The sequence below is a fragment of the Conger conger genome, chromosome 16 (genome assembly GCF_963514075.1).
Source record: "Conger conger chromosome 16, fConCon1.1, whole genome shotgun sequence".
Taxonomy (NCBI): Eukaryota; Metazoa; Chordata; class Actinopteri; order Anguilliformes; family Congridae; genus Conger; species Conger conger.
The window spans coordinates 11,690,993-11,703,876 of NC_083775.1; the positions used below are offsets into that span (position 1 = coordinate 11,690,993).

Genomic DNA, 12,884 nt, shown 5'->3' on the forward strand with positions numbered 1-12,884 from the left:
TCTACAAGCAATGAAGCAGCCTCCCCACTCCTGTCAGGTGCTTTGCGGAACACTAACCTGCGTGGTGCTTCGTACAAGCTCCCCGCGCACCTGGGTCGTCGCTCACAGGTCAGAGAAGATGACCCAAGTGGGAGGTATGCTATGGTGATGCCCCAGATGCAGAGGATGGGCACCCTTTCCGCTCACCACTGGGCCCTGAACCAAACGGGAGGAATGGGCCAGGAGCCAGAAGATATGTGGTCCTCTGAGAGACTACTTCCTCATCAAACAGTGCAGAACCTCACAAAATGGTCAATGTACAGGGACGAGGATTTGATAGATCCTCATGCACCAGTGCACCTGTACCCTGACGCACAGGATACTGAGGTTGAGTGGGCACCAGACAGGGAAGATGATCCTCAGGGCCACTGGTATGATAAGGTAACTATTCAAATTGCAGCTTTCTTATTCTGAGAAAATATCCAAAGAAGAATCTGAGTATAACTTTTATTGCAAAGCAAGGGCTATCTTCTTTATTTGCAACTACTTGGTAAACGTGGATTATTTGATGTGGAAAACCATTATTTGCAAACATAATAACAAATTCTGACAACAAAACTAGTTTTTTAAAAACTAATAGATACTAATAGTTTTTTTAAATTCTAATAACCTGGTCCATTGAGCACATTAGCCAGGAACATTTTAATTGCATTCAGGCAGTGGTGTAGAATTTCCAATTGATTGCCACTCCAGCTAAAACAAAGTGCTTGTTTATGTGGTCAGCTGCAATGTACACTCAGTGACCACTTTATTACGTATTTATTACATTAAAAAAACCCAACTTATTATGTATTCTGCTGCTGTAGCCTATCCACTCAGAGGTTGAATTCCTGTCTTGACCGCCAGGTGTCCGAAATTACCGATTGTACCTTTAAATATTTGCATTAACAAGCTGGTGTACAGAGCTGTGGTAGCGTACAATAAAGTAACGGACATTGATTCAGGCATCAGTTAGTTGCAGTTGCACAGCGTGGAGCGGGGTTCAATTCCCGTTCCTGCCAAAGCCGAGTTTGGCCGGTTCACATGGAGCAGCATAATTGGCTCACCACTCTAAGAGTGGAGGAGGACTCATGGTCAAGGGCAGATGCACAGATGTTGTCTAGCCTTTAAAACTGTGTTTTTGTGCAGTTGTTCTCTGGCCTTTAAAATGGTGTTTTTGTGCAGATGTTCTCTGGCCTTTATAATGGTGTTTTTGTGCAGATGTTCTCTGGCCTTTAAAATGGTGTTTTTGTGCAGATGTTCTCTGGCCTTTATAATGGTGTTTTTGTGCAGATGTTCTCTGGCCTTTAAAATTGTGTTTTTGTGCAGATGTTCTCTGGCCTTTAAAATGGTGTTTTTGTGCAGATGTTCTCTGGCTTTTAAAATGGTGTTTTTGAGCAGATGTTCTCTGGCTTTTAAAATGGTGTTTTTGTGCAGATGTTCTCCATCCGCAGTCTGCCGACAATGCGGCACAGGGACCAGAATGAGGAGGATGGGGCGGAAGACATGACACAGCTGCAGTAAGTCCCTGTGTGGGAGAACCTGCCATTAAAAACACACAAACACACCCCTAAGTGCTCAAAGAAATTGATACCTTCACTACAAAAACTCAGTCCTAGTTTGCTTGACATGTGAAAATGTCTTACCCCATTGGCAAGTCTTGAATCAAACCCTCTCACCTCATTGGCAACATTTCTGTCTTATTTTTTTCAGAGAGCTACATGAGGCTTCTGTGCTGATAAATTTGAAGACAAGATTTGAACGGAATTTGATTTATGTGAGTAATGCGAGAAATTAATTACATGCTGTTTCTCCTCCCATGCAGATTCTAGATTTGTAATAGGTATACTGTTTTGTTGCTTTGACCTAGACCACAGAATGTAAAATGTGAGTTTGTATTTCAGACCTACATTGGCAGCATCCTGGTGTCCGTTAATCCATATAAGATGTTTAATATCTACGGAACTGACATGGTGCTGCAGTATCATGGACACACACTGGGAGAGAACCCTCCGTAAGTCCATATAGTCTCAATGCTATTCAACGGTGACCAATTCTCAGTGTCTAGGCCAGGGGTTTTGCTGGGTTTTGTTTGTCAGCATGTAATTGATCAAATAAAACAGATGATTGCATAGTTAACTCACCTGACCTGATTTCTTGGGCCTAATGTGATTTTTTTCCGAGATGCTCAGATAATGGCTCATGATTGCTGTTTATTTAGGGCATGTAACTGTACAGAGTATTGCATGTAACTTACCATTCTGATATTGTAAGAATTAGCCTACAACTACTGACAATACTGACTAATAATCAATGGCTTATACCTGACTTTGTATTGGTTAGCGGGTTGTTTATTCTGAAATTTAAACTGAATATGGTTTCTGTTTTTCTGTTTTTGCAGTCACCTGTTTGCTATTGCAAATTTGTCTTACACTAGAATGAAGGATGCCAAACAGAACCAGTGCATTATCATAAGGTAATTTGGGGCTCCTGTGGCTCAATACATATTATAATCGGTGATATTGTGCATAAGTTTAACCTGTATCTTCCCATTCCACAGGTAAAACAATATTTATTTTTATAATATATATATATGAATGAAATGTCATTGTACAGTACATCTCTTAATATGTCTCTTGTGTGTTTCATGTGCTCTGGATGCCTATTAATTCAGGGAATATGTTAGGTAACCCTTGATTTTACATGTAGTCTACGTAAGTGTAATTCTTAGATGGCTATTTTGATTTCAGAGGTTAAAATGTTAAATGTGTTTTCAACAAGTTAGTTTCATGGTACTTACTGTCTTCGTTTCATAGTACTTACCAGCTAAATGAAAATAGTTGCCCAATAAATGCACAAGTGCCTGTATTTACCCAGTAAATACTAGTTAATTAATGGCCTGTGAAACAAAGGATTACCAAATTTTCTCCCCATTGAATTCCTAAATGTGGATTTTTAGATCGCCAAATTATTAATGTGACACACAAGCAGTGGCCGGTCTAGTGTTTATGGTATCGTGCAGTCAACATCAACTCTGCTTGACACTGGCTGGTCACCTGGAATATTTAAGAGCTGCTCCTGACGGAGATACTGTAAGGAAAGACCCTGGGCGTCGGTGCCAGGGCTCCGCCCAGAGATCCGGTCACTGCGTGAAATGCACACCCCCGGCCTCTCCGAGCTGCTGGCACGGCATCCGCATTCCCGCGTCGGATTTCACTCCCGTCTCCTGATTATACGCTGTCAATGGGAACATTTACAAAGATCAAGCTCTCCGTAAAGGCTCGGGCGAAATGTAATACATAAGTGTTACTCTCCATCACCTCAAAGGATGTTATAGCCAGAGACTTCACCCACGTTACATAATAGAGGGGGCTGGGTTTCCTCACGGTTGATCTTTCTAACTCATTTCAGTGGGGAGAGTGGCTCAGGCAAGACCGAAGCCACCAAGCTTGTCCTGCGGTATATTGCTGCAATTCACTACAAGAGTGACATTACGCATCAGGTATGCCCACACTTCAGAAACATACAGAGCTGTACTTTGAAAGACGTCACTTTGCTTGTCCATTTGCTAAACATGTTCTCTTTGTGTTTTGCCTCATGTGCACCTCAGATTCAGGTATTGTGTTTTTAACCTGAGTTCTCCCGTGTGCATATTTAATATGGCATGAACCCTGTCATTACTCAGTTCTGCGTTCTGCACCAGTGCGTTCAGTCGGGTATTTTACAGCTTTCCACTCTCTAAAGGTACAATAGGTAAGATTTTTGTGTTAAAACATTGTTACAAGACCATTGTAAAAACCCTTCCTAGCATTCATAAAGGCTCACTGACAAGTTGACTCACTCTCTGCCTGTGTTTATAGTCCTTAAATTCTGGTTTTAAAATATACAGTTGACGGGCTGGCACTCTGTACCAAAACATTGTATAGCTGTACAACACTTCAAGCTCATTGGGTGAAAATTGGTTCTAATTGCCACAGTCAATTCTGTTTCAACGTCAGCGCGTTCGCAGAGAAGGGAGAGGGATAAACAGTGTTCTGGTTTGAGCGTGTTTGTTGCTGCAATTCCTCTCTTGACCATTAGAAGTCCAAAATTACCTATTGTACCTTTAACTGTTTACCATATGTTCCAAGCAGCCAATCAGACATTTGTGTTCTTGAAATGTGTCTTTTGAGAGTGATAATTGTTGATTGATACATATACATTTAAGTCTTATCAGCATCTGTTACTTGGTCTTTCGTAAAATGTGATTTCTTTTCAGTTCTTTTCTTGAGTGGTTTGTATATTTATATCTGAGCTTCTGGTGTAAGTTTCTCCAGAGTAATCTTTCTTCACTCAACACCCTAACAGATTCTTGAAGCTGCTCCTCTGTTAGAATCGTTTGGAAATGCCAAAACTGTCAGGAATGATAACTCGAGTCGATTTGGGAAATATGTGGAGATATTTTTGGAGGAGTAAGTGCTGTCTTTTTTTATTTTTCATTAGCAAATTTCCACTTTTATACCAATGAAAACAAAAACAGAAATACAAATTAAACTTAATATTGAATTCTTCTAAAGTTAAATTCAACAAGATGCTACTGTGCAGTCATAATATTACCTCCTATCAGACAGTTAAAATGCAAGCTGTTGTGAGATAGTGTGTGTTCCATAGTGCACTAAAAATACTTATTGTTTTCTACATTATTCACCATAGGGGTGTGATCAGTGGTGCCATAACCTCACAGTATCTACTTGAGAAGTCCAGGATTGTGTTTCAGGTACGCATGTCAGAACAATCTAAAGTTCGCACCGCTCGGTACCTGAAAGAACAACTCTGAGCATAGAATTCCATTACGTGCCCTTAGCCAGGCTGAGAATATGCAATGAGGTTTGCTTATGGACACAATCGTTGGCATAAATGTGTTATAAAAAAATGTTACATGAGTTGGTATTCATTGTCAGAGAGTGGTTTATAAGTTTGTTTATAATATTCCTGTATGTTTTTGAAAAATGGTGAGGATAAGTCATGCAGCACTTAAAGTATAAACAAATTCTATACAAGACACTTGAATAAAGTGCTACCAAAGTTATGTCGCTTGGCTTGAAAGACTGTTGAAATGTGATCTCTGAGATCAGTGAGGAGGCCAAAACCCTGGGTTTTCCTGACAGGGTGAAAGCAGCGAGCCACATGTTGTCATTCGCTCCTTTTCTCAGGCCAAAGATGAAAGAAACTATCACATTTTTTACGAGATGGTGGCCGGCCTCCCGTCCAAGCAGAGAGAGTCATTCTACCTTCAGGATCCTGAGACTTACTATTACCTTAATCAGGTAAGTCTGACCAAGCTTGGGTTTCAGGCTTCTCCACCATTTTGTATCTGTTGCCCATCTTTACCCTGGACAGTGTATTACAATGAAAGGCTTATTGAGATTTCAGAAATATCTGAAAACCTCGTAGTGGTGCATGTATGAAAAATCATCAAGTCAATCCCAGGATTCCAAAGAGGACTCGAAATATATAAATTATTTAAAGTCACCATTTCATAATGTTCTGTTTTAACGACGAACATCGGAGTGCTTAGATCAGCGGTGACCGCTGAACGGATGGATGTTGTGTGAGAAGCTAAGGGAACGGCCCGTGTGCGTGTTCCTCAGGGGGGTAACTACAGCATCCCGGGGAAGAGCGATGCGGACGACTTCCTGAGGCTCCTGAGCGCCATGGACATCCTGCACTTCAGTGCCCAGGACCAGGACGGAATCTTCCGAGTCCTGTCCTCCATTTTGCACCTGGGAAACGTGTTCTTCGAGAGACACGAGGTGCAAGCTGCAGATTCCCGCCGCGCCCTGCCCTTCTCTGTGAAACCGCCCTTGTTCACTTTTCCTCTGTTTAGCCATTTTTTCATAACCACACAAATGTGTCGAAAGTATATTCCATAAAATTAATACAATTGTAATACTTGTGTATTTTCACGCTAAACCTTTTTCCTAGACTTTCCTTCCACTTCCTGGAAAATGATTTGAATTTAGATTTAAGTCATCACATACCAGTGGGCGTGCATCTTGATCAAATGTCAATGCTGTCAATTTTCTGTTCCCCTCCAATATTCCTTTTACAGGGTGGTGCACATCCTCATTTGACCTCCCCCCACCCTACTCATTTATTGTCACCAACCACACTACACCTGCCCTTCAAAAATTGGCCCCTGAAAGATTTGTCCCACTCATATCGCAGAAGTATTTAAAATGTTGTCTCCATGATGTAAACGATCCTTTTTTTTTTTTTAGCTCAATCTACAGCAGGAGAATAATATTCCTTGAGCGCAAAGCTCTGAATGGGAGCACTTTGATGAGCCATCGTCCGTCCGTCGAGTTGTGACTGAGGACTGGTGCGGTGAACAGGTGTACTCAGGTGTGCTGTTTGCCCTCAGGCGGACGCCCAGGAAAGAGCGTCTGTGGTGAGTGCCCAGGAGATCCGCGTGGTGGCTGAGCTGCTCCAGATCTCCCCGGAGGCCCTGCAGAAGTCCATCACGTTTAAAGTCACGGTAAGACACGCTCTGTCTGAGCCGGGCCTGCAAAAACTGCTGCTGCCATTTCCACGGTGCTTACCAGTGCAGGACTCCAATTACATTGTAAAATGCTCTGTTTATATGTTAAAATAAAATTAATCCATGTATTTCAACATTCAAAACAAGTTTTTTCTATCCTGGACACTGATTGGTTGTGACTGTGATTGCAAATCTAATACAGTAATCTGTATCAAGTATCAGTATTCAGTATCAGTATTCTCAAACAGTATGACTCTGTGCACAAACCAATACTTAAAAATAATATTACAAAATAAATAATATATTTATTTATATATGTCATATATTTTGTCATGATTCTTTCTATATGTTGTAACCATTTTATAAACACAGTACAGCACCCCGCTTTACAGCACGGCCTTAAGTGCTGTACTCCTTAAATATATAACATTTAAAAAAGGAAAAGTGGAAGTATCATTTTCGCACAGTCCAAGGTCTTTTTTCATAGCAGTAAAAACTGAATTTATAGCTTTTCTGTAGTATTCCTGCTTCGCAAAAAACCTGAACTCTGAACTGAAGTGATATTGCCTGACAGAGGCTAGTTCCGCCTGACCTGACCTGACCTGAGACTCCCCCTTTCGGCATCTCGCCAAAAATCGCCACCCTGGGCAAAGTTTTACATGTAATTTTCTGAAACGTGAAACTAATTTCAACAACTGATAGGTAAGAAGTTCCCTGTCGTACAAAGAGGAACAATGGTGCCAAATTAAAACCCCCCAAGGCAGCACCATGGTAACAGCTGAAATCTAATCAGGGTTATCCTGGGCCTTACTGGTTGCCAGGGGGTCTAATTGTTACATTGCAATAACACCCTGGCCAGAAGCAGGTATCTGCAGATCTCAGCTAGCTCCACTGCAGGGAGCTATACACCAAGCACTCTACACACAGCTATACACCAATCACTCTACACACAGCTATACACCAACCACTCTACAAACAGCTATACACCAACCACTCTACACATAGCTATACACAAACCACTCTACACACAGCTATACACCAACCACACTACACACAGCTATACACCAAGCACTCTACACACAGCTATACACCAATCACACTACACACAGCTATACACCAATCACACTACACACAGCTATACACCAAGCACTCTACACACAGCTATACACCAACCTCTCTACACACAGCTATACACAAACCACTCTACACACAGCTATACACCAATCACTCTACACACAGCTATACACAAACCACTCTACACACAGCTATACACCAACCACTCTACACACAGCTATACACAAACCACTCTACACACAGCTATACATCAATCACACTACACACAGCTATACATCAATCACTCTACACACAGCTATACACCACTCTACACACAGCTACACACCACTCTACACACAGCTATACATCACTTGGCAGGCAACAGTACACCACACCCATCTACAGAGAACTATGTACCACACTCTACACACAACAGCAACCCCACACTCTTCACACAGCAATAGACCACCACACCACTCTACAGATATACACAACACCATGAGCTCTAACACACTTTTCTGGCAGAAATTGATGGGGATTATCAGATAATTCTTCTTATAATAAAATATAAGTAGAATGTATTTATTGTTAGGTACTTATTTTCCAAATGGGGTTTCACCATTGTTGTGTTACTAATTCTATGAATTCTAAGATTCACATCTCAGATAGAGAGCCTTACTGCATTCACTATAAATTATAAAATGCCTCTGTGTACGACATATATGGAGAAGACTTACTTTGCCACTGCTGCAGATAATTCCCAAATTCCTTGAAACTATTTTAAGAATCTCATTTCTTTCAGATTGTCATAAACAAAGAACTACTGCACAAAGAATGTAGGATTTTGGATATAATTTCTTTCTCTTGATTAAAGGCTTTAAGTTATATCCGACTTGCTCATATTGCATTTCTTGGATTTAATCCTCCATCTGAAACACTGTCAAAATCATCAGTGGCTGGGTCACCTGACCATCCATCCCAGTTGAGAACCTGTCCACCTCCAGGGTCAACATCCAGGGTCACTCTTTCCAAATCTGTACATCCAATGTGTTTTTATTTCTTTTGTTTGTCCCACCCCGCTCAGTTATATCCACTGAGAAACGAATGAAAAGCTTCCAGCTTCTGCTCTGGTATGAAGCTGGCCCTAGTGCCCAACCTGGAGCTTCATATCCTTCGTCCTTTGTTAAAAATACATCATATCCTTCGTCCTGAGATGCTCCTTGCTGTGCTCTCTTCCTCGTTTCCATGGCGCCAAATGTTCACAATCTTTTTCGTCAGACTTTATTTCAAAGTTGTACATGTTCTTGGACATGAAAGTCCTGCTTGGAGCTTCAGGGTGCTGGTGTAGACGGTTCCAGGGCCGCCTCGCTGTGTGCAATGGCAGGGCAAATCATCACGGTGTTGAGTCTGTGATACCAGGCAGAGGCCTGCGCAATGTAATTTAGGTGATTCTGTTAATTAGGCCGCTCGGTCCTCCCTATGTAACCAGAGATGGCCATAGTCAAAGATATATTCTTCAACCGGTTTGATTGGATGGGTGTCTGATGCTGCGAGGTACACCTAATCCGATGAAAGCCGGAAAACACTAATGCTTGGAGCCAGGAAACTTGGAGGCACGCACTGGTGTCCTTGATTTTTGCCTAGCCTAGTGAGTATCGATGATCATTTGATTATACTTATTTCAACGGCCCCAGAATGAACCCGATAACAGAGTGCTTCCATGTTTGAATGTGGTTCACTCATTCAGTATGTGTAGTACATACACCCTTACATCATGCTGCATTATTAAACACATGCATTATACCGTTACATCATATTGCATTATTAACCGCACTGAATACTCCCTTACATCATATTGCATTTGTAACCAAGTTGGGTACACTCATAATATTGCATTATTAATTAATCACATTGAATATGGGTTGACCTCATATTGCATTATTAACTGCATCAGATACACACTTACATCATCTTGTATTATTAACTGCATTGAGTAAACTCATCATATTCCGTTATTGACTGCATTCAATGCAAACATTACATTGTATTGCATTATTCACTGCATCGAATAAGGGGTGGTAGATGTGTCCCTTTCTACATGTAGGTCTTCATGTTGTTCGTATTATACAGTCATCAGAGGGGATTATCAGTGTCTTTAAGCGTGGTCAGTGATGTCGAATCGTGTGTTTACACCAGCAAACAGGTGGCGTGTGGCTGACCGCCTGTCAGTATAGACTGTATCACTTCCACTTGCCTGTTGATGGAGTATCTCGGCAACCCCTGCTGTTCATTTTTACCACAGCCAGGACCCACTTACATCATCACAGCTGTGCACCGTTTTCCTATTGGTTTAGAGCTAGTCCTGCCTTCTGTAGATGTAGATCTTCAGTGACTCATTGCACATTGCACATTGCCTGAAGGGGTGTTGCACGTCTTTACTCTCAAGTCTCCCTCACATTTACTGCTGAAATGTTACTGTATTTATCAATCCACACCTGATTGATTGTTTTGAATTAAAACATCCAGTGATTTGCCAGAAAAGCATTTTATGAGGTGACTGGCAGTACATGTGAGAATTCAGTTGAACATGTTTGAACAACATTTAATGTAGAAATTATAATGTGCTCGAAGATAAAAAAATAAAAAAATAAATACACTTATTTTTAGGGAAACATATTTGTTTATATATGGACGCCTGGAATACCCAGCTTAGCCTACTGCCACCGCAACCCGACTTCGGATAAGCGGGTGATAATGGATGGATGGATGGATATTTGTTTATTGTTATCTTTACCTCTCAAGTTGCTTGTTGCTAATAAAGTATATGTAAGCATGATGAAGATGCAGAATAACTGTGCTGAGCTGGTGAATTTGTTACATTTTACTCCCTTTAGGAAGCAATGAGAGAAAAGATATTCACCCCACTTACTGTGGAAAGTGCAGTTGATGCCAGGTAAATTCACATTTGTCTCAAATTCAATCTTAGTTTTGTGAAATATCATCTGATTTCTAAGACTGGAACCTTTTTTCTAAGACTGGATGAGGACGGTGTCATTAAAAAGTTAATTGGTGCTGATTTTTGTTTGGGGTAAATCCAGAGATGCAGTTGCCAAGATCTTGTACTCCGTTCTGTTCAACTGGCTGATCGACAGGATCAACAGGCTGGTTTACCCAAAGAACGAGGCCCTGTCAATCTCCATTCTGGATATATATGGATTTGAGGTAATCTATTTACTGTTATGTCTACCGTTATGCAAGAGTGAGCCTACATTTTGTGCTTGGATGTTTAGCAAGTGTAAACATTATCATACTTGCTACTTGCGATCCCCTTACCCCTGACCCCCCCCCCCACCTTGTCCAGGACCTCGCAGTGAACAGCTTTGAACAGCTTTGCATCAATTATGCCAATGAGTATCTTCAATGCTTTTTCAATAAGATCGTTTTCAAGGAAGAACAGGTAAGTAGTTCCTCATCTAGTGTACCTCTCAGTCAATATTTATATCTTGTATTTTATACCTTAATCTCAGACCTTTGCATGTGTATTTGTCTCAGTACTGTAGTTCTTCAAGTTGTGGTTGTCTTGGTATTTTAGCTATAGATTTGGCCTATTTAGCTTGTGTACTGGACATATGTTCATGACCTTACAACCAATCCTATATGAACTGGACCTTAGCTGACGTGTTCAGTTGTTTGTTGTATGACCTTGATATGTACATTGCTTTGGATGAAAGCATCTGCTCAATAAAATTTAATGTAATGTAATGTTATAGCAATTGGTGTATGTTATAGCAAGGCAGGTACATCACAATACTTCCTGTTATCCCAAGGATGAGTACATCAGAGAGCAGATTGCATGGCAGGAGATGCACTTCAGTAACAACCAAGCCTGCCTTGACCTCATTGCTGCAAAGCCTCATGGGATACTTAAAATCCTGGATGACCAGAGCTTGTTCCCTCAGGTATACTGTTGTCACAAATCCTTTTATTAATGAATCTCCATTTGCTTTAGTATCTCCACTCATGATATATAAAATACAATTTACAGTTGTAGCATGCTGTAGCTAACCCAAAACAATAAAACGAATACCAACAACAGCCTGCAATGTTTGGAACTTTACATTTGAGTAATATATGTATATTTTTGGTACAATCTTAGAAATCTGTATATTTTTGGTAAGATTTCACTAATATAAAAATTAAGATCACAGTAACATTAGTATTCTTGTTAGGATCTGAATAATATTCACTTGTATTGTTTTGGTAATATGTATTTGCTCAAACATTGTGGATCTCTGATAACAATATTCCTATAATACAATATCTGTTAACAGGCAACTGACCACACCTTCCTTCAGAAGTGTCATTATCACCATGGCAACAACCCCCTTTACTCAAAGCCAAAGATGCCCCTCCCTGAGTTCACCATTACACACTATGCAGGAAGAGTCACCTATCAGGTACATATGGACTTCCCCAATACATACACTCACCGAGCACTTTATTACTTTATTTTATTTTATTACACCTTATTAATGTCATTATCTAATCAGCCAGTTGTGTGGCAGCAGTGCAATACGTGCAATCATGTAGATACGGGTCAGGAGCTTCTGTTAATGTTCACATTAACCATCAGAATGGGAAAATAATTTGACTTTGATTGACCGTGGAATTAGGAAATGTCCCTTGTAGTATCTGCAGCATATCTGGCAGCAGCAGGATAGTTTTAGGCTTATCTGATACCTTGGACCCTTGATGACATAAATCTATTTAGCCAACAAATGTGTTCTATACTGTATCAGCGTAATTTACAACTGAATCTAGTCCCACCCCGCATTCCCCATAGAGATCCATTCAAATACAAAGAGTTATAGTATCGCTTGAAGGACAACCTGAGAACAAGATATCCAGACTCTGGTGATGTTGATAGGTCACAGACATCAGGAAGTCATGCTATGCAATTGATATGCAACCAAATACAAAACATTAATATTTTATTTGACATATGTTAAATTGTCTCAATCATTGAAATGGGGGGCTATGTATAAAATGTGCTGTAATTACCACATGGTGCAACAAAAATGTATAAAAACATGGTTTAATAAAATATGAGAATCTACACTTTGACCACATAGGAATTGCTTGATTACAAACAGTGGAAATAAAACAATAGAAAAATCCAGCAAGGTGTGTCCAAACTTTTGACTGGTACTGTATATCAGCTAGAAATATTTCCAGTTTAATGAAAAAAAAAAAAACTTATGTCCGGACAATGTTTAACATTGACTGAACATGC

General features: G+C 40.5%; 1 protein-coding gene across 1 annotated transcript in view; it reads left to right on the top strand.

Annotated features, from left to right (window-relative positions):
• The first annotated feature begins 1,455 nt into the window (after positions 1-1,455).
• Positions 1,456-12,884, top strand: part of myo15aa (myosin XVAa) — a 39,505-nt gene continuing 28,076 nt past the window's right edge. The window contains exons 1-16 of the mRNA XM_061223235.1: positions 1,456-1,538; positions 1,732-1,795; positions 1,923-2,032; positions 2,420-2,494; positions 3,430-3,520; positions 3,629-3,634; positions 4,366-4,469; positions 4,711-4,774; positions 5,211-5,324; positions 5,649-5,810; positions 6,422-6,535; positions 10,486-10,544; positions 10,690-10,813; positions 10,953-11,048; positions 11,419-11,550; positions 11,923-12,048. Coding sequence (XP_061079219.1) covers positions 1,456-1,538; positions 1,732-1,795; positions 1,923-2,032; positions 2,420-2,494; positions 3,430-3,520; positions 3,629-3,634; positions 4,366-4,469; positions 4,711-4,774; positions 5,211-5,324; positions 5,649-5,810; positions 6,422-6,535; positions 10,486-10,544; positions 10,690-10,813; positions 10,953-11,048; positions 11,419-11,550; positions 11,923-12,048 — 1,524 coding nt within the window. The remainder of the gene's footprint in view (positions 1,539-1,731; positions 1,796-1,922; positions 2,033-2,419; positions 2,495-3,429; positions 3,521-3,628; positions 3,635-4,365; positions 4,470-4,710; positions 4,775-5,210; positions 5,325-5,648; positions 5,811-6,421; positions 6,536-10,485; positions 10,545-10,689; positions 10,814-10,952; positions 11,049-11,418; positions 11,551-11,922; positions 12,049-12,884) is intronic.